We start from the raw sequence: 27,776 nt of genomic DNA on the forward strand, positions 1-27,776 counted from the left end.
TCATTATGATCAAGTGAATGGTTCTCAACATATTGAACAGACATGTGGTCTACTGACTAAAAAAAAGTGGTGTTATATCTAAATGAATTACATAGTAAGAATGGGAAATGAGTTTTGGATATGTACAATTTACAACATATAATGCCAAAACACATTATTAAACTATTATTTGAGATGCAAATAGTGATGAACTTACAGAAATTTAGAAAAACGAAGTTTTGAATGAAATATTTTGGAAAAACATAACTGCCCAAACACTTTTTGCATGTGTCTGCACATGAGATACACATACATGTATATGTTGTTACTTACATCAATTTTCTTCCTCCAAAGGCAATGTTCAGAAAGCGTGTAGTACTACTATTAAATAAAATTCAAGATACTTGAGGGAAAAAATATGCACCCCCCCCCCCCCCCCAAAAAAAACCTAAAATAAATTCTATGACATTTTTATTGATGTTGTTTTATATCTTGTACAAGCTTTAATATTTGAGTTACATGTACTTCCTATCACAAGAATTACAGCAATATGAAAACAGAAAAATGAATTAGCACTGATCCATCAAAAAGTTCATGGTTTATGAGACTCTCCACAGTAACAGAATGTAGACATTCTTTCACATCAGACCCTCACACTCTCATCCTGTCTATTAATAGATCACTGTTTATATATTGATCACCCGGCTCAGCTTCTGGACTCTGTTCAACAAGATATCTCCCTGTTTTATTGTGGCCTGCAAACAAAGTACACATCATATAAAAACAGTCTCCAAAGTTTATAATGTGTAAACTGCCCAAACTTACTTTATATTGTATACAATGAGTAAAAATTACTTTCCTGTAAACTGCCCAAACTTACCTTATATCGTATATAATGAGTAAAAATTACTTTCCTTCCTTATCTTTTAATTTAGTAAACCTCGTTTGATACTATTTGATGAATAATTGCGGACCAATATTGCCATAGCAACAAAATGAAAACTGAACAGCCAAATGTATTGTGATGTTATTTCTTGGATGTCATATAGCGGGACTAAATGGCAACTTTGTTCTTACGATATAAATAATGTTGATAAAGTCAAATAATTAAAAACTAATCAAAATGCATATTACAAGTTAAATTAATTGCATATATAAACAAAACATATAAAAAAAAAAAAAACCCAGAGATTTTACAAAATATTTCCAGAATTTCCCCATAGATTTCAATTTACAAATTCTGTCAACAAACCACCTCGCTGAGATAAAGACAACATTCTGAAGAAAATCTCGTACTTTGTTACATGTAAAACTTGACAAGAATCATGTGTTGCCAATAGGTGTTTTATCATTTTTAATTCTTTCATTCAATTAGGCCCTGTTGTAATTTTAATAAAACATGTTTATATTCAGGACTGATTTCATTTTCTATGTCTGTATTGGATGATATCACAGAAGTACTACTGGTTAATAATACATGTAGTTGTGTGCTGTCTTCACTTTACCACTTGGTACTGTTAGGTTTTGATGGTTACAACCTGATATTGCCTATTTGTGATGGTTTATACCACTTAATACTGCCAGTATTTGATGGTTATTACATGATACTGTCATGTTTTCATGGTTACCACTTGATACTGTCATGTTTTCATGGTTACCACTTGATTCGCGAGTTTTTGATGGTTGCCTATCTAATTTTGCACGTTTCTGATAGCTACCCACCTGATACTGCCAGTTTTTACTGTCTGGACGATTCGTTTCTACGATGCCTTTTACTTTATCTATTTTACAATGAAGTCTTCCTGCTGCAATAAACCTTGCTAGCTCCCTGTAACAGAAAAATATGATCCTATTACACAACCTTAGTAGCATTCTGGCTGTTTAAAGTTTCCATTTAATCTACAACCCATGATTGTGATTTTCAGTGATATCAGATACCTGGTTTATGTCTGCCATAGGTTTTACATGATTTTGACCTATTATTTTGGCAAACAGTAGTAAATGTACATATGGAGCAAAAATATTTCAGATATATTCTAGAGAATAGCAGATTTATCAATATCTGGAGAATATGGGAAGCAATATCAAATATAGTAATCAATGCCTTTCTCCAGCAAGCTGAATTAGTTATCTAAACAGATAAAACTCCTGTGCACTAAAATTTTACAAAATCTTACTGGTCAATGAACTCAGTTGTGACCCCAAAAGCATTGGCCATGTAGTCCAGGGTGAGACTTCTGTAGGACTCCAGCAGCTGGGTGTAGGCAATGATCCTCATCTCCCGAGTGTAGTACCTGTAGTGGGGCGACAGGTAACGGTCAAACTTCAAAGTGTCCTCTACCTGAGCTGTAGCACAAATAAAAATTATGCATTTTAATAAAATTTTGAAAGATATTCAGAGAAAACTGACCCTGTTTTGTAGTATACATAACACAAAACAATCCTGAAAATAGAATTCACTTTTCTTCTTCAGGAATATATGTATTAGTAAGATTATCTTGAGAGTGTTACCTCCCAAGTGTCCATCAAAATATTTCAAATTGAATATGACACTTAGTTTTGTTAAAGTAGAATACGGAACTTTCAGGATGTGCCGGAAAGTCCGATAAGACGTTTATACACCACGGTCATGTAATAGTAATAAATTGTAGGGCAAAGTTGGCATCGATACAAATGGTGATTCGCTAGCAGACGGTCCGTAAAAGAGGTATGGACGATCCAAGTCACTATTGGTGCTTAGTACCTGGGTGTAAATTAGATGGAAGGAAAAGGGCGCATTTAGATGCGTATCCTTAGCTGTAAGGCGGGAAGCTTTACTGATATCCTCAAGACATTCTCTAAATTTATTTCCCTTGCCAACTCACATAAATTAATCAAATGCATTTTTTATCTAAATGGTTGTAGTGATGTTTTTCTTTGAAAGATAGCATTTAAATGCTGAAATTTGATATCAATTGAAGTATTCCATGCTTGTTTACTTAATTATCGTAATCCGGAAGTGATATGCCCTACAAATTATGTTCGACATGCGATAAAAGTCAGAGCGGATCCGTATCTCGAAAGTCCCATATTCATTAATCATACGGATCTGTTGAATTAACACAAAGTAAATGAAAATTCTACTTCAAGAATCATACCTTTTATTGTGACATTTGCTTGAAAAAGATTATTTTATTGCATTACCAAATAGGAATATTTTTACATAATTGTGTTTCTGAATCATAAAAAAAAGAAAAGAAAAATATGTCATCTTTAAACTTTAAAATTCTTGTATCTTGAGTGTGAAAAAGTGTGTTTATATAAAGAGTGACATTTGTGTGTTTAATTTTTTCCCCAAAATATTTTACAGAAAACCAAAAGTTTTCCAAAATGAAAAAAATATTCTAATTTTTATATGAATTATTAGCCCATTGTCCATACATTCTTCTTGAGGGGAAACGTATGAATAAATTTACTGTTGAAACTGTTAACGCTTTCTTGGTAGAATATAGTGTGCAAGATAAAAACTGTTAATGCTTTCTTGGTAGAATATAGTGTGCAGGATAAAAACTGTTAATGCTTTCTTAGTAGAATATAGTGCGCAGGATGAAACATTTCCCTATTGACATACCTAGATATCTGAAGAAATCTGAGTAATGGCAGTCATGGAGAGCAAACAGAAAGGACCGGACTTTTGGGAGACTGTGCAGGACTTCAAGAATTTCAGACCCCTTCACAACCTGTCAAAAACCAAAAAACTTACAAGTTATACAAGTGCTACTGCTGAAACAGTTTATTTGCAAGAATTCTATTTCGACATAAATTTGCAAGATGTGGAATCCATATTTCTTAATCATTAGCACAATAGCAATTGCTTGTGAAAATTACTTTTTGCATATACATTAACTATGTCCAACTTATAAATAAACAAATTTTGCCAATAAACTCCAAAATGCTTGCTCCAGAGCTACTAGTTAAGAAGACGTTAAAAACGTTCAATTATTAACGTATGATGACGGATGCAGACCAGTTGCAGTAGTAACCTGAGTGACTCATTTGACCTAAAAAGTTTAAACTCCAAGGTGAAGGTCACAAGGACAAACATTTTGGTACTAAAAGAAAGGTTTTGTCACAAAGAATACAAATTAATGTGAAATATGAAAGCCCTATCACCATCTATTCAAAAGTTAAGGCCAAGGTAAAAGTTTTTTGATAAACAGACAGACAGACCAAATACCTACATGCCACCGAATCCAGGGTTCGACACTAACGTTAGTCTCAGACTAATAAATTTTAATTTGGACTAATAAAATCTGTGCTTAGTCAGTCTGATCAGACTAACAAAAACTTCTGCTTAACAATTTGTTTAAATTATCGATGTACGATTGTGGACAATTTACTGGAAAACCCCAATGTATTTTTAGCTATCTAGCATGGCAGGTAGTCACGTTATTCCTAGTCAAGTCAACGCTTATTTGGAGTAATTGATTTTATATAAGTAAAACGTTTCAGTGATCATGATTAGTTTGACACATGCCGCAATGGAGTAACTAGTCTCATGCAACCAGATGCTCTGCTTTGTCCGTAAATCTCTGACGAAGTCTGGTTGAACGTGATTATGGAGTAACAGAAGAAGCTGTCAGACTTTTTCAAAGCAGATACCGAGAGTATTAAAACGCCAAAGGTAGACACAAGTATTGAGAAGAAAGTACGTGATTGGGAGTATGATTAAACTCGCCGATCACAAGATTTCTAGGAATCTTGGACGCAAAATCAAGACTGGTTATGTTATAAGTACATTGTATTAATCATAAATTATTTTTGTTTTTAAATTACACATTTATTTCCCTATTTATGACGGACTAATAAAATTCTCTGCGGACTAGTAAAGGTAACCAGGCACTAGTCCGACAGGACTAATGCCCAAAAAAGTTAATGTCGAACCCTGCGAATCTCTGATTAAGGGAGCATGAAAACTATTGTACCACTAAGTATTCGTTCAGAAAAATTTTATTTGACTAGGTAATTGTTCAGAAAACTAGGTAGAGTAAACTTCTGAAGACAGGATAGTTGATTTATTAACAATTCACTTACAAAAATAGACATCTGCTGAGATAAAATAGAATGTATCATAATTATTCGGTAACATTTACACCCACAAAACTCTCACCTTTTCCCTGAGATCGGGCCTCTCCATTGCAATCATACTACACAGCACAGTGTAGGTGACAAATGATTGGTAGTCCATCAATTCGTATGATGTGAATGTTGCCACGGTATCCAGAAACAGTGCTGCCGCCTGCTTAAAGTCGCGTATTGACATGCAGTAGATCCCGCGGTACACCTTTAGGCGGTTTCTGCGGTCCCAGTCTCCACCTTCATCAATCAGACTGAAAAATTGAAACATACAACTTTAAAAATATTCATGCAAAATTTTACTTCATATTGGTTAAAAAACTAAGTATCTGATTCAGAAGCATATTTTTTTTAATTAATTAATATCTGATGATCCATCTTCAACAATCAGACAGAGAATTTGAAACATGTATATTACATATTCATTTGAAATTTTTATTTAAAAAGGTTCAAAAACTGAGTTTATCAGATAGGTACATTTGTATTTTAAATTTCTTAAACATGTACATTTGTATTTTGAATTTTTTAAAAGAACAAACGTACTAAGAATCAAAATTTGTTTGTTTCCAATCTAACATGGTTAATGCATCTATAATGGCGATATATAATACATAAATTATTTAATTTCAGCCTAAATGAAATTTTTTTTCCCTCTTGACCGGCCTGGTGACCAGGCTGTTGTGTGCAGTGCGTCTGCCTGAATAAGGCTTGCAGTGTGCACAGCGGTTGAAGGGCTGTCACTTATATTGTGTGTCCTGAGTAAGGCTACAGTATAAGTGGTAGTCCAAGGTTGGCCAGTGTAAGGCTGACAGTCAATCTACACACTGCAAATTACCCAATCATTAGATACTATTTGATCCCTGTTCCATAATGTTGTCGTGATTATTAACCTAAATAAGGTTAGGCAATACTACTAGTATATATTTGCAGGCCCTTTGTTTTCAAACATTTAATGAAAATTGTTATATTAAAGTCATTCCCCAAACCCTTGAATTGACAAGGTACAAGCCCTGATAGGCGCTGACATTTAAGTCAATATGTTACAAATTGGTGGCAGCATAGTGACTCTGGTGTTTTGGGGCCTTCTTCAGGTAGAGTCTCTTCGGAGCTCTGGGACGTTGTGTCCATGTACCAACGTGGTTTTCGTCCGGGGACGACTGGTGATTGTCGTCAGTAACGACGGATGACTTTGGTTAAAGAAGTGCCAAACATTCAGACTGAGAGGACTTACGCTAAGCTTCAGGGTGAAAAAAACTTCCCTGAGCAGGGGGAAATGTAGAGGTGGGTATATAGTAAACTTATACTGCCTCCCTTGAGAGCTGAGCAGGGGGAAATGTAGTGGTGGGTATATAGTAAACTTATACTGCCTCCCTAGAGAGCTGAGCAGGGGGAAATGTAGTGGTGGGTATATAGCAAACTTATACTGCTTCCCTAGAGAGTTGAGCAGGGGGAAATGTAGTGGTGGGTATATAGCAAACTTATACTGCTTCCCTAGAGAGCTGAGCAGGGGGAAATGTAGTGGTGGGTATATAGTAAACTTATACTGACTCCCTAGAGAGCTGAACAGGGGGAAATGTTGTGGTGGGTATATAGTAAACTTATACTGCCTCCCTAGAGAGCTGAGCAGGGGGAAATGTAGTGGTGGGTATATAGTAAACTTATACTGCCTCCCTAGAGAGCTGAGCAGGGGGAAATGTTGTGGTGGGTATATAGTAAACTTATACTGACTCCCTAGAGAGCTGAGCAGGGGGAAATGTTGTGGTGGGTATATAGTAAACTTATACTGACTCCCTAGAGAGCTGAGCAGGGGGAAATGTTGTGGTGGGTATATAGTAAACTTATACTGACTCCCTAGAGAGCTGAGCAGGGGGAAATGTAGTGGTGGGTATATAGCAAACTTATACTGCTTCCCTAGAGAGTTGAGCAGGGGGAAATGTAGTGGTGGGTATATAGCAAACTTATACTGCCTCACTAGAGATCTAGCTTTTCTAGTCATGTGGTCGAGTCTCTCTCTTCATCAACCACCAAGTTGAGCAACAGCGAGCATGATCAGACTGGGTGACCGCTACATGATACATATGTACATAAAATTACACACTCACTAAGCATCTATTTCTTTTTAATAATTTGTGATGCCTGTTATCACCTTTGTGCCTTTTCGAGGTTCCTTGTGATGAGGTCATGGTCCATGTAGAAGAGGCCCATCCTGATGAGGTGAAACACGAGGTCCAGTCTGTATCCAAGGGTAACTGTCTTCTCCTGTGTCTTCCTAAACTGGGTCAACGAGGCCTCCTACCAAAAGAGAATATTCAAATTCAGTTTCCTGATAAATTTGCCGAAGTGAATCAAAAGTACTGAAAGTAATGAATAGTGCTAAGTGTGTGAAGTCTGGTATTTACATGAAATAAGGCTTCACTTTGACAACATTAACAAGGTATTATACTACCAGGTAGTATGTTTTTACTAGCAGTTTTAAATGTTCAATCCATCCCAAACTATAACAAGAGGCCCAGGGGCCTTATAGGTCACCTGAGTATCATGTAACAACCTTCCAATGTTTGAATTAGGTTTGTGTTTAAATATAAGAATTTTACTTTTGGATGGAAGAAACATTGAATAGCTATGTGGTCATGAAGTACATGTGTCATTTTTATGTTCAATCAATAATCCTTTTTAAAAAACCTAGGTCTGAGACATCATAAAGAAAAGGGTTATTTACTCCTTAGATAAAACCAATATAAGAAGATTTTCAAAGAATTTCTACATTTTCACTATATGACCAATAGAGCCCCACCCTAACACAAGAACCCCTGCTCCAGGGGCCATGAATTTCACAATTTTGGTAGAGGGCTCAATGCTCATTATAATTATGCCCACAGTTTGGCTTCTTGGTGTCCAGGAGTAAAGAAGAAGATTTTTTAAAATTACACTCATTTTGATGGTTTTTGCCCCACCCCTCAGGCCCCAGGGGGGCAGGGACCACGAATTTCACAATTTTTGTTCCCCTCCACCCACAGATGTTATATGCCAAAATTGGTTGAAATTGGTTCAGGGGTTTCAGAGAAGAAGCTGAAAATGTTCAAATGTTAACGCACGACGACGGACAAAAACAGAAGATTTTCAAAGAAATATTGCATTTTCACTATATAATCAATCAGCCCCGCCTTTGCACCAGAACCCCTGACCCAGGGGCCATAAATTTCAGTTTTGAAAGAAGCATCCTTGATCATCATTATCATACTATTAGTTTCTCTACTTAATACCCAGCAGCAGAGGAGAAGATTTTCAAAGAAATAAAATGCATTTTCACTATATGATCAATAGGGCCCCACCCTAATACCAGAACCCCTGACCCAGGGGCCATGAATTTCACAATTTTGAAAGAGGCATCCTTGCTCATCATAATCATGCTATTGGTTTGTCTACTTAATACCCAGAGAAGAAGATTTTCAAAGAATTTCTACATTTTTACTATATGACCAATAGAGCCCCACCCTAACACACCAGAACTCCTGATCCAGGGGCCATGAATTTCACAATTTTTAAAGAGGCATCCTTGCTCATCATTACCATGCTATTAGTTTGTCTACTTAATACCCAGAGAAGAAGATTTTCAAAGAATTTCTACATTTTTACTATATGACCAATAGAGCCCCACCCTAACACACCAGAACTCCTGATCCAGGGGCCATGAATTTCACAATTTTTAAAGATGCATCCTTGCTCATCATTACCATGCTATTAGTTTGTCTACTTAATACCCAGAGACAGAGAAGAAGATTTTCAAAGAATTTCTACATTTTCACTATATGACCCTAACACAAGAACCCCTGCCCCAGGGGCCATGAATTTCACAATTTTGGTAGAGGGCTCAACGCTCATTATAATTATGCCCACAGTTTGGCTTCTTAATGTCCAGGAGTAAAGAAGAAGATTTTTTAAAAATTACACTCATTTTGATGGTTTTTGCCCCACCCCTCAGGTCCCAGGGGGGCAGGGACCACGCATTTCACAATTTTTGTTCCCCTCCACCCACAGATGCTATATGCCAAAATTGGTTGAAATTGGTTCAGGGGTTTCAGAGAAGAAGCTGAAAATGTTCAAATGTTAACGCACGACGACGGACAAAAACAGATAGCAATAGGTCACCTGAATGATTCAGGTGACCTAAAAATAGGCGATATGGATACTAGGTCATGTACATTTATGTGGATACAGAGTTTTATTTGAGTCTGCTTTCTGTAAGGTTGGGGTCTGGTTGGTTCTACAGATATATATCGGCCAGCTAAATGGTTAATTGCAATGGATGCAGGACTGAATTGACATTTAACCTTGCAAGACATCAGGTTAGTCTGGTCCCCAGTCTGACATCTCATTGGGAGTTAGCAGACAGGTAGGAGGCAACTCATATATAGTGGTTATTCGGAAACATGAAAATGAATTTCAAAGTATCCAACTGGTGACAAAAAAGCACTGCAAATGTGTGTAGTGCTTTAAAAAGCCTTTAAATCTATTCCCAAGACATGTTTAACTTTAATATGAACTTTTAAACTACATTTGTGTCATGTCCATTCATGATTCAAAACGGCTACACAGGTATCATCATTTACTGTTTGGTTATTGTACAATGCAAATTATGTACAGGTCAGGATACTTATGAATATCTATAATCATTATCTATAATCATTATTGCATTTGATTTCAGTCTTGAATGGAAATCATAAATGAATCATAAGCCAAGTAGTTATTGTGCTTCGCAGGCAACACGACAAAAAAAGTGTCTTCATCTTAAGCAAAATACTGACAATAGGCATCAATGTTGGACACTGACAATTTACATTGTTATGAAGTATTCCAAAACCTTGCTGTTATTGCACTTCTTAAAGCAGTTCTAGCTTACATTGTTACATAACAAAGATTACCTTATCTCCAATTTTACATAAATATTCAGCTTTCTTTAACATGAATTCCCGAACTTCTGTCTCCCCTAGGTTTTTCTCTGCATCTTCTATGGAGATGTCCAGCTTCTTGAGTTCTGCTTCATTTGCTACCTTCATATTTTTTAAGAGATTCTCGTCACACTTCCATTTCAAATCTTTACACAACTGTTCGTAAAAAGGAGCCATATCTATAAATCAAATAAGAAATATTCTAACATTTAGAGCATGCCTTAACTAGTCCAATAGCTCCCTCATCACTACTCTGTACGGCATATCCAGCAATATTTCAATTAGTCTTCTCTAGAGATATCATCAATTCAATATATCCACAATTGAATTAATTATCTTATTAATTGAATTGTTGCTCTCTTTAAAAGAATTGATGGGTGCATTAACTTCTTTTTAAACAAAATTGTTGTATATTAATAAAGGTATCTTTAGCTGAATTAAAGAGATCATCAAATCATTTAATGAAAGAACAAGAGGCCCAGGGGCCTTATAGGTCACCTGAGTATCATGTAACAACCTTCCAATGTTTGAATTAGGTTTGTGTTTAAATATAAGAATTTTACTTTTGGATGGAAGAAACATTGAATAGCTATGTGGTCAGCCCCGCCTTTGCACCAGAACCCCTGACCCAGGGGCCATAAATTTCAGTTTTGAAAGAAGCATCCTTGATCATCATTATCATACTATTAGTTTCTCTACTTAATACCCAGCAGCAGAGGAGAAGATTTTCAAAGAAATAAAATGCATTTTCACTATATGATCAATAGGGCCCCACCCTAATACCAGAACCCCTGACCCAGGGGCCATGAATTTCACAATTTTGAAAGAGGCATCCTTGCTCATCATAACCATGCTATTGGTTTGTCTACTTAATACCCAAGGACAGAGAAGAAGATTTTCAAAGAAATAATGCATTTTCACTATATGACTTATAGAGCCCCACCCTAGCACCAGAACCCCTGATCCAGGGGCCATGAATTTCACAAATTTTAACAAGAGGTACTGTGAGCTATCATACATGCCAACTTTCCCGATTTGTGCGAGATTTTCCCGATTTGAAGCAGTTGAAAAGGCAAATCCCGATATCCCGATCGGGATTGCAAAAATACCCCGAAATCCCGATTTTCTAAAAATATCTCCCATTTTACGACAACAAACCCCCATTTCCAACCGGAATTTGAAATCCCGCGTCATTTCTGAACTGGCCAATCAGAAATCGGGACAATAGTCAGCCATTGCTGTTTACCTGTGTCGCATGGTATCGGAGTGATGTAATTTACTTGGTCTGCCCGTGTCGGGGTGCTTATTGGACAGTTCGAAGCATGTTATGATAGTAATTAATCGGGAAGACGGATTTCAAATTGACATATCATTAACACAAACGTGAATGGCAATGATAATAGTGTCACCACCAAACAATCGGACATTCCCGATTTTTGCCTCTCGCTGACAGCATCCAAAATACGCAATATTAAAGGTACGTAATATTTATGTTTTTCCAACTATGATAATATAGGCTACCCGAATCTATCTGTCTATAGCGATGTATTACATAGTCTATATAGTGTAATATTCAATAGACTTTGTCAGTCTATGCGAAAGTTTTTTGGACCACACAGGACATTCGGTCCTGTGTAATCAATGAACACACCGGACCGAACCAAATTTTGTCAGACCGAAAAACCTAATGTAAAAAAGTGAAACATGTGAAAATGCAAAACCAAGGCAATCTTGTTTATTATACTAGTAATACTATACCAGGGATCCCTCCCATATAATACTTTAGACAGTCCATGCGGTTTTAATCACATTCATTTATGTATTTGGATTCGTGTGCTATTTTTTACTTATAACAAACATTTAAATGACTCCGCATCAAAATAGTAAAGCTCAAAACCGGACACTGAGACATCGGACATTCCGGTCCGGTGTGAAAAATGATGCATCGGACCTGAGGCACTGCACATCGGTCAGGTCCGACGGTCCGATGTCTTTCGCATAGACTGCTTTGTGATGCGTAATTTGCACAAGTCTGTACTGAATTTTATATTAGCAAGTAGCCTTTAATATTTTACAAGTAAAAACGTATATTTTGATGTGTTTTTTCCTGGTAATTATTTCAGATGTCATGGGTGCAAAGGTTTTGTTCACAAACTTCATAGCAGGGCAGATCACTCCTTTTCTGGTTGCAATGCAGATTGTTCCACCAGACTCTGCAAGCCCATGAAATTGTTTACAGACAAGCAAGATCGCCTTTGTAGTCGTACCTAAATGCATGTGCTTTAATTTAAATTTTGATATATAGACCAGCCAATGTATATATGGTGTAAAAGGATGCAACTTTAAGTATTATTTGATAATATGTATGTGATTTGTTGGAGAGGATTTTTTGCTGAATAGATGATTTTAATAAAATACTTATCTATATCTTTCAAAGTTTTTTTTTAATATATAGTTTTGTTAAAGTTAATGGTCAAACACACTTGATGTATGATACATGTATAATGATTAGATTGATATTTTATTTGAAAAGACAAATATTTATTTTCATGGTAAAATGTCGTGAATTTTGAGCGTTGAAAAAAGGTCGTCGCGCGCAAAATCCCCCATGGGGATTTTCAAAAGTTGGCATGTATGAGCTATGCTCACTAAGAATACCCCCCGCTTACCCCAATCTCCCAAAGGGTGTTGGTAATAGGTATAAACTACCTCTTTTCTGAGTGTTGCTACTTTGATGTCCAGTGCACATGACCTTTGACCTTTTGACCCCAAAATCGATAGGGATCATCTTCATCCCATTAGTAGTCCATATATATGATATGGTGACTGTAGGTGGAAAGGATAACGCTTTAGAGCCCGGAAACCATATTGCTACTTCAATGTCCAGTGCACTTGACCTTTGACCTTTTGACCCCAAAATCGATAGGGATCATCTTCATCCCATTAGTAGTCCATATATATGATATGGTGACTGTAGGTGGAAAGGATAACGCTTTAGAGCCCGGAAACCATATTGCTACTTCAATGTCCAGTGCGCTTGACCTTTGACCTTTTGACCCTAAAATCGATAGGGAACATCTTCATCCCATGGGTAGTCCATATGTTTGATATGGTGACTGTAGGTGGAAAGGATAACGCTTTAGAGCCCGGAAACCATATTGCTACTTCAATGTCTAGTGCGCTTGACCTTTGACCTTTTGACCCTAAAATCGATAGGGAACATCTTCATCCTATGGGTAGTCCATATGTATGATATGGTGACTGTAGGTGGAAAGGATAACACTTTAGAGCCCGGAAACCATATTGCTACTTCGATGTCCAGTGTGCTTGACCTTTGACCTTTTGACCCCAAAATCGATAGGGAACATCTTCATCCCATGGGTAGTTCATATGTATGATATGGTGACGGTAGATGGAAAGGATAATGCTTTAGAGCCCGGAAACCATTGCGTCTACAGACGGACAACTCGATTCCAGTATACCCCCCCCACAACTTGTTGCGGGGGGTATAAAGAGGCATCCTTGCTCATCATTACCATGCTATTAGTTTGTCTACTTAATACCCAGAGACAGAAGATTTTCAAAGAATTTCTACATTTTCACTATATGACCAATAGAGCCCCACCCTAACACAAGAACCCCTGCCCCAGGGGCCATGAATTTCACAATTTTGGTAGAGGGCTCATTGCTCATTATAATTATGCCCACAGTTTGGCTTCTTGATGTCCAGGAGTAAAGAGGAAGATTTTTTAAAATTACACTCATTTTGATGGTTTTTGCCATTTTCACTATATGACCAATAGAGCCCCCCCCCCCCCCCCCCCCCCCCAACACAAGAACCCCTGCCCCAGGGGCCATGAATTTCACAATTTTGGTAGAGGGCTCAATGCTCATTATAATTATGCCCACAGTTTGGCTTCTTGATGTCCAGGAGTAAAGAAGAAGATTTTTTAAAATTACACTCATTTTGATGGTTTTTGCCCCACCCCTCAGGCCCCAGGGGGGCAGGGACCACGAATTTCACAATTTTTGTTCCCCTTCACCCACAGATGCTATATGCCAAAATTGGTTGAAATTGGTTCAGGGGTTTCAGAGAAGAAGCTGAAAATGTTCAAATGTTAACGCACGACGACGGACAAAAACAGATAGCAATAGGTCACCTGAATGAATTCAGGTGACCTAAAAAGTGAGCAAGCAAACATACCCTATACCCCCACAATGAATGGCAATGCAACACACAATGAATGGTAATGCTACACACAATGAATGGCAATGCTACACACATCTTCACTAGCCAAGGGTTTACGATCCCCTCCACTTCTCTACAACCCTTGACTGCGTTAGAACGATTTGTAGCTTTGAGCGGATGGAGAAAACAAACTGTTTGGTTTACATCATGTTCAACCAATGAAAATGTGTTTTTCAGCTACACTTTGTGTGTTGTTAAAATAAAAATAGCTGCAACCAGTGTTACACTGTTTTAAATATGTAAATCATTTAAAATCAATAAACTTTTTTATTGCAACATTGCACAGCCTACACATCACCATGTTGTATGGAAAATAAGAAAATCTGATTAAATGGAAGCGTTTTGAAGACAATAACTAATTGTTTACACATTCCTTCGTCTTTTGACATAACACGCTCTCTGCAGGGGACTTGGTCTGCATACAATCATATGCAGGAAATTGTTGTCACAAAAATTGTGCAAATGCAACCAAGGGTTGTAGAGAAGCGGAGTGGATCGTACACCCTTGGCTAGCGAAGATGTGAAAGACAATGCTACACAATGAAAGACGATGCTACACACAATGAATGACAATGCTACACACAATGAATGACTATGCTACACACCATGAATGGCAATGTTATGCATAAAATATAACAAAGTCTTTTGCCTCTGTGCTATATTGTTATTGTAACTAAATGGCATTACTCAAGTCACATGGAATATAGTTTGTCAATGTAAATTGTATAAAACTGAAATATTCTAATTACATATTCCACAAAAAACACTTGTATTGACTCCCATTGGGAATGCCTTTTCAAAGTGCCAAACTGTGGTGATTTTTTTGTGGTAAACTAAAAATATTAACACTCAAGATCAAGAAAATGTAAAAAATAAAATTATAAAAGTTTTCTTTAACTTTTAATTTTATCTTTTTTTAAAATGGTGCTAACGTCACATTTTTTTAAATGAAAAATTTGATGGAAAATGACGTTAGCAATCTATAAATCTTCTGTTTACTAAATAAGTTATGAAATTATTTCACTATGGCTCTCTTAATGAAAGGTTTAAATGTAATCTATATACATTATATCAAGACCAATGTTTGGTGTGCTTTAACAGTGTTTGAGATTGGTTTAAAACTTGGTATAGACCACAGGTCTATGCTATAACAAGATGACATAGACTTCATCGAATTGTAATATACCACAACATTGAAAAAAAAACACCCACAAATTTAAAACATTGTTATTTACTTCTAATGTACTTAAAAAGCATATTTTCTTTCCATTTTGATAACAATGTCCTTCTTTCCTCAAAACGTTTATCAGATGTCAACTTTTGGGATAAGTCTTTTGCTTTAAATCTAGAAAATCGGCATAGACAATTTGGTCTATCCCAATTACAATTGGCATAGACCGATGTCATTTGACATAGACTCGGTCTATGGTTAATTTTGAACACTGCTTTAATAAAAACCTTGAAACATTTATTTTCTTTCAATGAAAAAGTTGGTTCTTGAAGGAACTTTTTTGATGCTAATGTCATTGTTTGACAGAACAACACATTGCGTAACGTCTTCACAAGGATGTAAATCATGATAGATCCCATGATGAGTTTTTATTGCAATAAAAAGTCTTTGAATTCATAAACTGGTAGTTTGACATATGTTTTAGTACAAAAAGAACAATTTCTTGCGCTAACGTCACATGTTGCTAACGTCAACAATTTTGACAGAAAATCTATCCCTTGAGGTTTTACGTAAATCTGGATACCTCATCCACTCAACCCGCCATTTAATTGGAGAATCACATTACAATGACCCTTGCATAAAGAGTTGTAATCATAACAAAGAACCACAACTATTACAATGGTTTGGCAAAGATGTGTGCTAACGTCACATTGTGCTGGGTAGTTTGACAGAGTGACGTTAGACCAAATATTAATGGAATTTCTTAATTAAATATTTCGATTAAAATAAAATAAAATCTGTTCCACAATTAAATTATGACTTTTAATGTTTAAATCCAGAAAAATAATCAAAGCAAATTGTTTTGCAGTACATCTCTATACATTAGTGCTATAAACGTTAGTGTTTAACAGAACGAAAGTTACAAAAACTGTTTACTTTGAATTTACTTTTATATAATTTGTTTTTATAAACGCGCAGTTTGCAATTATTTAATAAAAATTAAGCAAACGTACACACATTTTATGTTACATCTTTTCCCCCCTTGTTTTCTTATCTATATTGAAATAAAATGCGAAGAAGTTGGGTACCACTTCTCACAGGAGTTAATTCTGTCATTTTTTTGATATTTTGAACATTCACATACCAAAATAATTTTAACAATTATGTGTGGCAAAATATTTTAGATTTTTTAATTAACTCTAGGCCATTAAAGTTTGTAATTGCTCTTTAGTTTTTAAGCATTTTTATTTCTAAAAACTGTGTGTGTGTGTGTGGTGGGGGGGGGGGGGGGGGGGGGGGGGGGGGGGGGTTGACGGCCATTTTATGCTAATTTAGTGAATATGGCTTGAAAACTGTTTACATATAAGTTAATTGCTCTAAATAGTGTATTTTGGCCAAATTTCTATGTTCAAAATGGGCATATAATCCCAGAAAAAAATGGGTAACAATTTTTTGTGAATATGTAAATTTACACAGTAAGTTCTTATTAACTATAAGTTTCAAGAAATTTTGCTGAACAGTTTCAGAGGTGTTGTGATGACAAGAACAGGACTAAAGGACTGACTATTGAATGGATAAAAACCATTATACCTTCCACAACTGGCTGCGTGGGGTTAAATCACTGATCTCTAAATTCATTTTTGTAAGCAATAATCCACCGCATTGATGCGTTCATCAATTAAATTAATGAGAATAGGAATAGATTTGATGCATGCATCAAATGAATTTACATGCAATAATTGAATTTGTGCCCATCAATTATTGCTCTCGTCAATTTAATTAATATGGATTTCAATTCATTTGAAAAAATCATGATCCTGATGTTGTTGTAGTATTGGAGGAAAACACATTTTACACTACATCTAGGCTAGACTAGAGACAATGACACAGGAGTTTTGAGTAAAGGTTCGGTCAAATTTTCCTTATACTTACTGTTCCCTTCAACTGCAGCCAAAAGTTTTTTCTTGATCTCCACGTCATTTTTGTATTTGGCTGTTTCTAAGAGAAATTTCCACTGAGCGTGTTCAAAGTTGGGGTTTTTCTCAAGACCCTCCTCTTCTAAATTTTCTATCGGCATTTTGTTTTTAAAGCGGAAGTTCTAACACTCAAATGATTTCGATCCCGATCAAATTATCGTAACGTTGCAAAAAATACTACGGAAGCCAGTTAGTGCTATTTTTAAAAATATCTGGCGGCCGCGCCGCCAAATAAAATTATTCTGGCAACCGCCATATATTTTGGCAGCCGCCGTATATATGGAAGTATATTTGGGCGGCCGTGAAATCATTTGAGGCTGTGAGTCTTCAGGTCGCATGAGACATCAAAGTCAAGAATGTTTGACACTTGTAATAGTGGGAAAATATATTCAACTTGAGAATTTTCATACCAAGAAATTTCGTCCGGTCTGAACTCGTTGGCTTCAATAGGACCATATTACATGCTGATTAATAGTAGCCGTCGCTTATCTCTTAAGGTTAATCGATCCTCGTGTGATGTCATAGGTTTTACAATTTTTTTTATCAAATTAAACTTTGCGCATGATAGAAATATATCTTCAGAGAAATTTTATTCACTGCATAAAATAAAAAATCTGGTAAACTATTGATATTGAAAAAGTGTATATTTTCTATAGATAATAAATTCTTTAAAATTAAAAAAATTTTGTCAAGGGCAATAACTCCTATGCTGGTATTTCTTCTACAGCATGTCTATTATGCATGATTTCCCTAATATCCACAAATAATTTATACATATTTATGAATTAGCAGGGTTTTTTTTAAACTGTTGACATTTAAAATTTGTCATTTCAACAAGTTTTTATCTATTTCAATTATTATGTACAACGAAAATGTGTGATTTTCTTATGTTAATATATACTTCCGTTTTTTTATGTCTCACATCTTTAAAAATGTGGCAACATACACATTTTCTTTGGTTATTGTTTAAATTTAACTATATTGAATGGAAATTAATACAGTTTTTGCACTTTTAACCATTATTATTGATAAGTCACATGAGGATCGATCCACCTTAATTGCGGTCACTGATTTATAACTATTTTCCTACACCAAAGATTTGGCGGTCAGGAATTTCTTGGCATGATTGTGATTATCTATGTATTTCTCTATGTCATGTTGTTTATTGACTTGTGAGAATCGAAGGATAATTATTCTGCATGTACAATTCAGTTTTCCACCCACACCTAATTCTAATGAGAGAGAGAGAGAGAGAGAGAGAGAGAGAGAGAGAGAGAGAGAGAGAGAGAGATTAAGAGAGATTATTGCTCTCATCAATTGATTTAATGCGCGCATTATATCAATTATTGCTCTCTTCAATTGATTTGTAGCGCGCATCAATTCAATTGTTGATCTCATTAATTCATTTGAAGGGATTATTAATTCAATTATTTAAAGCGCGGATCAATTCAGATGAAGTCAGTGAAGAATCAATGCTATCATCAATTCAATTAATGCTCGCAATAATTCAGAATTGACGATGTCATTAATTATTTGAAGAGATCTTTAATTAAATTGTTGCGCGCATCAAATATCAAATGAATTGATGATATCTTCAAATAATTGAAAATATCTTCCATTATTTGAGTTTATGTTAACTTGGCGCTCCATAGTATGCATACTATCACATTATCAAAATGGAGGAGTTGGCTCAGACGGAAAGTTCCACCGTGCGTGTGAAAAAATAGCCCTCCTGAATTTACAGGTAGTCGGAGGTGCAGGACAGACACGATCGGGCCGAGGAGACGAACCTTCTAACGTGCCGGTACAGCTACCGCCTCCAACTGGTCGTCATTGAAGGGGTCAGGGACACCTATCATGACTACGCCGTACTCCAGGCCGAGAAAATGCAGTCTGAAGTTGCAACTATTCGAGGAAATTGTAGTCGACTCTGACGAAGAGTATGAACGCGTAGACTAGGACCTTCCCCAGGCCGACATACACCTAGTCACCAGAGTCCGCCACGGGCACACAAACCGTCATTAGTCGCTGTGGAAAAAAACAACGGTCCTTCTCAGGGCCATACAAATATTTTGAAAAGACACCTCCATTATGCACGAAACGAGATTGTTTCATTTTCTTATGGTCAGTTTGATCATCTTTAAATAGAAGGGTGGTGGGGTGGTGGATTGTTTGATTAGCATTCAATTATTAATATTGGGTTTACTTATTTTGAAATATCCAACAGAAAATCCAAATTGTTTATGTAGATTATTAGACGATGCTTGCTACGAAAGCCGGCTAGGCTCATTTTGAAAGAGTAAAAAAATATTTTAACTCGTTATAACGAGTTAATTATCTCGTTATAACGAGTTAGTATCTCGTTATAACGAGATAATTATCTCGTTATAACGAGTTAGTATTTCGTTATAACGAGTTAATTATCTCGTTATAACGAGTTAGTACCTATGGAAATGTTATGGGCCTGTTCAAAATTTAATCATAACGATTATGAATTAACAAAATCCGCAAAATTGAATATATCATTTTATGATAACTACATGTTTTACATAACAATTTTATTCGTCGTGAAGATGACAAGAAAAAGTTTATTTCTAGCTGCAAACAAATGAATAGGTGACGATATATTTTCTATTCAACAAAAATACTTATTTTCCATTGTCATGAATAAATTTAGATTTTATTGTTTTAATATACCACAATGGTTTGACAACATGTTCGAGCTAACTCGATATTTGAGCAACAAATCAGCCATCCTAGATGTAGATTATTTTATTGAGAATATAGACAGGCCCCTTAAAGGGGGAGTAATCACGATAATAAAAATTTAATGAATCTATAAACCTCTCAAGAACCAGTTGGCCTGAAACTTTGAATCTAAATGAAAGCTTTATGACATAGTTCAGTTTCACGTTTGCTTAAATTATGGCCCCCAGAAGTAAGGTGGGGGTCACAATAGGGAATCAAAGTTTTACATGTGAATATAAAGGGATAATCTTTTAAAATATTCTTTCCAAAGAACCACTGCGTCAGAAAAGTTGAAACTTGAAAGTTCCCTGATATAGAGTAGATTCTAATTTGTTCAAATCATGGTCCCCGGGGTTAGGGTGGGGCCACAATAAGGGATCAAAGTTTACATTTAGATGTATAGGGAAAATTTGGAATAATCTTCTCAAGAACCACTGGGTCAAAAAAGTGGTAATTTACATGAAAGCTTCCTTACATAGAATAGAGTCCAGATTGTTCAATCCATGGTCCCCGGGGTTTAGGATGGGGGTCACAATAGGGGGATCAAAGTTTTGTATGCTGATATATTTAGGAAAAATCATTACAACTCTTTTGAACTACATGTATGTAAGCTAGGTCTTTTATATTTTGTATATACATTCTTTACAGAAAGACCTTTCATGTGATTTCATGGTGTGTGATCTTATGACATTGAAATGGAAGTCTGACTTACTTTTAATAAAATTCTGACCTATACAATATGTCCTGAACTATTCAAGATTGATCTTTCATATCTTATATACACATTTCTTATGGCAAGACCTTTCATTTCATATCATGTCCTTTGATCTTGTGACATTGAACTCTTAGTTTGACCTACTTTTTAGAAAACATATTTTGTGTATATATTCTTTGGCAAGACCTTGTGACACAATGGTGTTTGATCTTTTGACCTTGGAGTTTGACCTATGTTTGAAATTTTTTTTTTAATATCTCCTGAACTATTTAAGATAGGGCTTTCATATTTTGTATGTATACCTTGTTATACTTTGTTGTTTGACCTTGAACAACGGCAGGGCTAAGATGGCTTCTAAGTGAGCGATGTGGCCCATTGGCCTCGTGTTTGACAGCGTACATTTCCCGTTAATTTTTACATTAAAAAACTATCTTTACAATTCAAAGTAAAATATATTGGGTTATAATCCCCCTCTTTTCAAAGTAGTATCGACTGTTAAGGATGTAAGCTTGTGGCGTGCGTTGACAGTCGCAACCCGCGGTAAGCCCATGTCTTGATCAGGCAATCGGAAAAATCCGTAGTCAAAATTGAACCCGAGTAGAGGAGGACGAACACTTGCTAACCCCCCCCCCCCATCCCCGACCCTTTACGATTTAAGATTATGAAGTATGAGTTTTGAGTAAAAATCGTTGTTTACTTGGTGTGTGCGTGCGGGCTTTTCCTTGCCCCCCCTCCTCCCCCTTCCAGGATTTTGAAGGTTGGGTTTATTTAGATTTTTGAATTTTTATGAATTTTTATTTATTTATCTATTTTTTTTTATATTTTTTTTTTTTATTTATTTATTTTTTTTTTGCTTGTAAAGAATTATAGACAATTGTGAAGTCAACTTCTCATAACACTGTCCTCTCCCTTACTTTAAAAAACAGGGTTACGAGCCTGTAATGCCAATGCACCAATAAAGTAAACAATCACTGAAAAATATCACTAATTGTACTTCATTTCTTTTATATAATAAATGTACACACAGGCTGACCAAGCTAGCAGCAGCTTGAATTTATTTCTGTTGTTAAATATCACAAAAAAATATTCAAATATTACCGGTAAGATATATAAACTTACAAACATCTGCAAATTTGATATACTTTGATGATTTAATTTATAAGATATGCATTTTTACAAACACTTACGAAGTTGACGTGGTTTTTTTTTTAATCTTAAAAAATTCTAGATTAAGAAAACATTTTGTTTATTTGTTTAAGTACATGGAAATGTATCAATGCTACTACTTGAATTGTTTTCAAACTAATCTTAGATTTCGGGAATAAGAGAAGGTCTTACAACGTTTCCGTAAGATATATCATTTTAACGATTTAGCTATCTCGTTATAACGAGATAGCTAATTCATTATAACGAGATAATCAATTCGTTATAACGAGTTAATTATCTCGTTATAACGAGATGATTAACTCGTTATAACGAGATACTAATTCGTTATAACGAGATAATTAACTCGTTATAACGAGATACTAACTCGTTATAACGAGATAATTAACTCGTTATAAGGAGATAATTAACTCGTTATAACGAGATAATTAACTCCCTATAACGAGATACTAACTCGTTATAACGAGATAATTAACTCATTATAACGAGATAATTAACTCCCTATAACGAGATACTAACTCGTTATAAAGAGATACTAACTCGTTATAACGAGATAATTAACTCGTTATAACGAGATACTAACTCGTTATAACGAGATACTAACTCGTTATAACTAGATAATTAACTTATTATAACGAGATAATTAACTCGTTATAACGAGATACTAACTCGTTATAACGAGATAATTAAGTCGTTATAACGAAATACTAACTCGTTATAACGAGATAATTAAGTCGTTATAACGAGATACATATAACTAACTCGTTATAACGAGATAATTAACTCGTTATAACGAGATCACTAACTCGTTATAACGAGATACTAACTCGTTATAACGAGTTAGATATTTTTTTTCACTTTTCAAAAATGAGCCTATCCGGCTTTCGTAGCTTGCCACTTGTTTTGGGTGGGTATTTTTTTAAGGGGGGATGGTGCTTATTTATGTTTTTGTTTGTTTATTTTTATGTAGTGATATATAACAAGTAAATTAAAAGATTCTAGCACTTTTCAAGATTTAAATATTTTTAAAATCAATGTATTTCATTTTTTTTAAAAATGAGAAGATATTATAATGTACTTTTTTGTCTCCATTGAAAAAGAGGTATAATGCTCATTCAAAGAACGTATAATATGTAAAACTTATACGGTACCAATTTTGATGCACCAGATGCGCATTTCGACAAATACTGTCTTCAGTGATGCTCAAGCCGAAATAATGGAAATCCGAAATAACAATAAACTTGTAAGAACTAAAAAAAAAAAAACTAAAAAAGAGTGCCAAAGACTGGAGTCGATTTTTTTTTTTAAGGATCAGAGCTCTGCATGAGGGAGATGATCATTAATTTTTAAATGAATTTCTAAATTTTATCACAGCAATTAAAATACATCCGTATTTTCAAGCTAGTAACAAATAGTCCTCCTGAATTACAGATTGTCAGAGGTGCAGGAGAGACACGATCGGGCCGAGGAGACGAACCTTCTAACGGTACAGCTACCGGCTCCAACTAGCCGTCAAAATGCAAAGTCTGAAGCTGCAACTATTCGGAGAAATTGTAATCGGCTATGACGAAGAGTATGAACCTGTAGACTAGGACTAGGACTTAGCTACGGGGCTGTAGAGACCCTCGGGGACTAACTAATTCTATACTATTCTATACTTCTTTTACATATTGTGGATGAAAGTGGTATTTTTCAAGTACGCTTACTAAAAAAAACTCAACATAATTTGTGAATACTTCATATTAAAAAACGTGTTCAGTAAATATAAAAAACAGTTTGATTTTGGTTTATCCAAACATACAAATATTATATATGGTCTACATTTTCTTTTTCATGGCAACCATTATTACTGCATTCAAAATAGGAGATTTTACTATAAAATTTTTAAAAACAAAAAAGTTCTGAAGCCATGCTACATTAATAGATTGAAACAAGAATTCAATATTCAAGAACCATGTTTTCCAAAAATATATTTCTCAAAAATTATCAAGGCTTTCGATAAAAAAAAAAAAAAAATCAGATTTCACAATAGAATACTAAACAATTTACTTTAGAATAGAAATTATCGTAGTAGATGGAAGGACATATTTAATGTGTGTCCTCACTGTGAGGAATGTATTGAAACAAACAAACACTTACTACATGAATGTCAAAATGTTCAAAGGGTATGGAATATTGTTGGTGAAATCTTCAAATTTAAAGTGTCTCGGAAACTGATTGTTGTAGGATTACATAATGTAGTGAATGAGAAAACAGCCTTGTTTAACAGCCTTGTATCATTTATAGGTCTTGGAATTTATAAATACAAAATGTGGTGCATCAGATAGACTTTCCTGTCATGTCAAGAGTTCATTAAACACATTTTACTATGCTCTAAAAAGATCAAAATATAGACATTGGAAATTGAACATATTCAAAAGAATTGAGGAAAGATTTATAATTTTATGTATCTAAATATCTTATAACATATCATCAAATCTGCACCTAACATACGTTACTTAAAATTGTCCTTTTTTAAAGATATACATGTATAGATATGTTTTGCTGTAGTATGGATTGTCAGTATGTTTCATATAAAAGTACTTAGATTTTCATTAGTTATTTGTATCTCTGCATACGATATTCATTTATGTTCATACATGAATGTAATCATGTAATATACCATATATTTTATATGCACCCCCCTTCTTTTTGTAATGCTCAAAGCCACTATCAATAGGGTTCAGCCTTTTGATAGAGCTGCCTAATGAGTCAGATATGAACTTCAGTGATGTGACTTGGGCTTATTATGGCAGCACAGCGTATGTAAAATTTTCATATGTACATGCATATTTCACTGCATATATGAATTATTTATATAGTATTATTTAATTAATCTAATATACCTTTTATAAATCGTTATCAATATTTATGCATCCTGCGTGATGTATTAGGTATACATTGAACATTGTATTAGATGGAGCTTAGTCGGGGCCCCATCCTCGGTAGCTACCATTTTCTCTAATTTAAGAAATATTTTCTTTGCTATAGAATAGGTCTGGGAAATAAAATCTAATTCTTCGTATACACAAATTATATTCCTTTATTGTGTTTTCTTAATGAGTTTTCCACTTCTTCAATCGTCATTAATAAATGACAATTTTCAACCAACAATATGTATTATGTTGTTAATTGCCAAGAAAAATAACAAAGCAGCGGGAAATGAGAAAACCGGTTTCTTCGAATAGTATTTTATATTCTTATAAAGATAGAGAGCATAAAATATGATTCTGTTGAAGCCAACGAGTTCAGACCAGACGGGATTTCTTGGCATGAAAGTTTATATATACGTGCGTGTGAAGGTACATACATTTGTGTATCAAGGGCGAATCCAGAGGGAGGGGGGTTGGGGGTTCGGACCCCCCTCCCCCCGTTGTTTTTTTTATGTGGACCCAAAAAATTAAGTGATTCAATTTTAACGAGACTTTGAGTCAACACGACATGAAAGGTGGATACTTATATGTAACTGCATCATTCAAATTTATCAAGTACACCAGTATAGTATTTAACTTTAGGATAAATAAGACGAAACACCGATATACATACATATTTTATTTTCCAATCAAGGGCCCTCAAGGGGCAGCATGAAAATACATACAAATAATGTACATATACAAGTAAAGAAAGAAGTGATTACATAACACATAGTTATATACAAATACAGTGTCATATATTGTTCGAAATAAATTTTCCAGTTATATTTAGAATTGATGGCTCTTCAGAACATAGTATGTAAATGAATTTTTGTTCATCATTGAGTTTGGTAAAAAATTTAACTGTTTTTTCTATAGCACAACAAAAAGATTTTCTTTCATCAGCAAACTTTTCACATTTAATCAAAAAATGAATCTCATCACCTAATAAACCGGAGTTGCATTTGTTACATATTCGTTCATTCCTAGTAATACCAGAATATCTACCAACTTCAATATGTTTACGATATTTTCGTCAGATACAAGTATCACTTAAAAATTCTTAAAAAGTATATGTAGTCCTAAACTAAATGTTTTGTTTAAAAGTGAAAATGAAATGTCAGGAAATCCTCAGAATGCAGGAATTTGCACCATTTACCACAGAGCTTCTGGGGGCCTAGGCCGCTCCAAGCCTATTGGAAGTAACTGGTAAATCGGATCTTTTTTATCATTTAAAATCGGATCTGAGTATGGCGATAACATTGACTATAAACTTTGGAAACAAATACATTTATGTACTAAACACAAAAAAGCATGTCCATGTGTGGACTGTCTCAAGACACCCCCCCCCCCCCCCGAAGATGTTAATATAAATATGTACACAAGCAGAAAAGGGTGGGTGTGAAGTTTGTGAAATCAAGTGCTAGACCCCCCCCCCCTTCACAAATTCCTAGATCCGCCTCTACATATACATATACAATAATGAAGATAACAGAATATAATTGGCAAATTAACTTCAACTTAAAGGGTTTGCCACCACATTTATAGTTTCAATAAATCTAGATAAATTCAAAACAATTTGAAATTCGTAGAAGAAAATAAATCGTGAATTTCTTTTTATTTGGTCAATGATGAAATTTTTGCGGTAAGTACTGTTTTCGGAATTATAATGAAATTCATCGCCAATTGCAGAATAACACAAATTACGCTTTCTATCTGCTCTGGGGAGAGTATACCATCTCCCAGTTTCTATTGGTAAGCGGTGATTTGTCGTTCTGAATCTCGCAATTTTACGTATTTGTAGCGGACAGTATAAGGGGGAACTTACACTGCCTCGCTAGAGAGCAAGCTTTTCTAGTGATCTGGTAGAGTCTCTCTCTTGATCACGCAAGTTAAGCAACGGTGAGCGTGATCAGCATTTAGCTGGGTGACACCTACAGTATTCTATAAACATCCAGATTGTACAAGATATAATTTGGACATTTGTAAACAAGTTGTAAATTTCACCTTTGCTGCAATTATAACGTTCTGACAACCATTGCTGCTGGGGTTGATCATATAATTTTTGTTCGGATGAATTCTCTGACATTTAATCCTGCCATAGTAATTACATCTGGCAGGAGGATGATTGATAACTGTGATTGTGATAATAAGAATGCCACGCTGAGGTCAGTTCCACTGTGACGGGCGTGCACTTGACAGCCACTTGAGTACGGTCAACCTCCGCGTGGCATCTTGAACACTTTGAGTCTTTTCTATATAAAGTCGTGTTGGAAAGAATACTTCACCATTCTCATTATGGAAGATATGAAGATGGAGTTGGCGAAGATTGAGTTGGCTAAAACGGAGAGAAAGTTCCGCCGGGCGTGCGAGCAAATAGTCCTTCTGAATTACAAGATGTCGGAGGCACAGGACAGATACGATCGGGCCAAGGATATGAACCTTCGAATGTTCCGGTACAGCTATCGCCTCCAGCTGGCCGTCATTGAAGGAATGAAGAACGTGTACCACGACTACGCCGCTCTCCAGGCCGAGAAAATGCAAAATCTGCAGGTGCAAATATTCGGAGACATTCTAGTCGACGCCGAGTATGAACCTGTCGACTAAGCCAGAAGGGAAACCACCCAGTCACCAGAACCCGCCACGGGCAGACAGACAAACCGTCCTTGGGTGGTGTTAAAAACCAACGGCCCTTTTCAGGGCCATACAAATATTTCGAAAAGACACCTCCATTCATGAAACGACATTCTATCATTTTC

The 27,776-nt window shown here is 35.4% G+C and overlaps 1 protein-coding gene and 1 long non-coding RNA gene across 2 annotated transcripts; one reads left to right on the top strand and one right to left on the bottom strand.

Moving 5' to 3' along the window:
• Positions 1 to 433: 433 nt before the first annotated feature.
• LOC125654863 (26S proteasome non-ATPase regulatory subunit 6-like) lies at positions 434 to 17,604 on the bottom strand. The gene is made up of 8 exons (XM_048884968.2): positions 17,396 to 17,604; positions 10,017 to 10,222; positions 7,241 to 7,386; positions 5,129 to 5,348; positions 3,590 to 3,698; positions 2,157 to 2,325; positions 1,702 to 1,807; positions 434 to 734 (listed from the first exon to the last, which is right to left on the bottom strand). The coding sequence occupies exons 1-8, from the start codon at positions 17,538 to 17,540 to the stop codon at positions 666 to 668; spliced, it is 1,170 nt and encodes a 389-aa protein (XP_048740925.1). The 5' UTR covers positions 17,541 to 17,604; the 3' UTR covers positions 434 to 665.
• A 1,485-nt stretch (positions 17,605 to 19,089) lies between these two features.
• On the top strand, positions 19,090 to 25,127 carry LOC125654869 (uncharacterized). Its single transcript, XR_007362495.2, has 2 exons — positions 19,090 to 19,563; positions 23,498 to 25,127. It is a non-coding gene; the product is annotated as an uncharacterized LOC125654869 (long non-coding RNA).
• The last annotated feature ends 2,649 nt before the right edge of the window (positions 25,128 to 27,776 follow it).

This window comes from Ostrea edulis, chromosome 7, assembly GCF_947568905.1.
Source record: "Ostrea edulis chromosome 7, xbOstEdul1.1, whole genome shotgun sequence".
NCBI classification, from domain to species: Eukaryota; Metazoa; Mollusca; class Bivalvia; order Ostreida; family Ostreidae; genus Ostrea; species Ostrea edulis.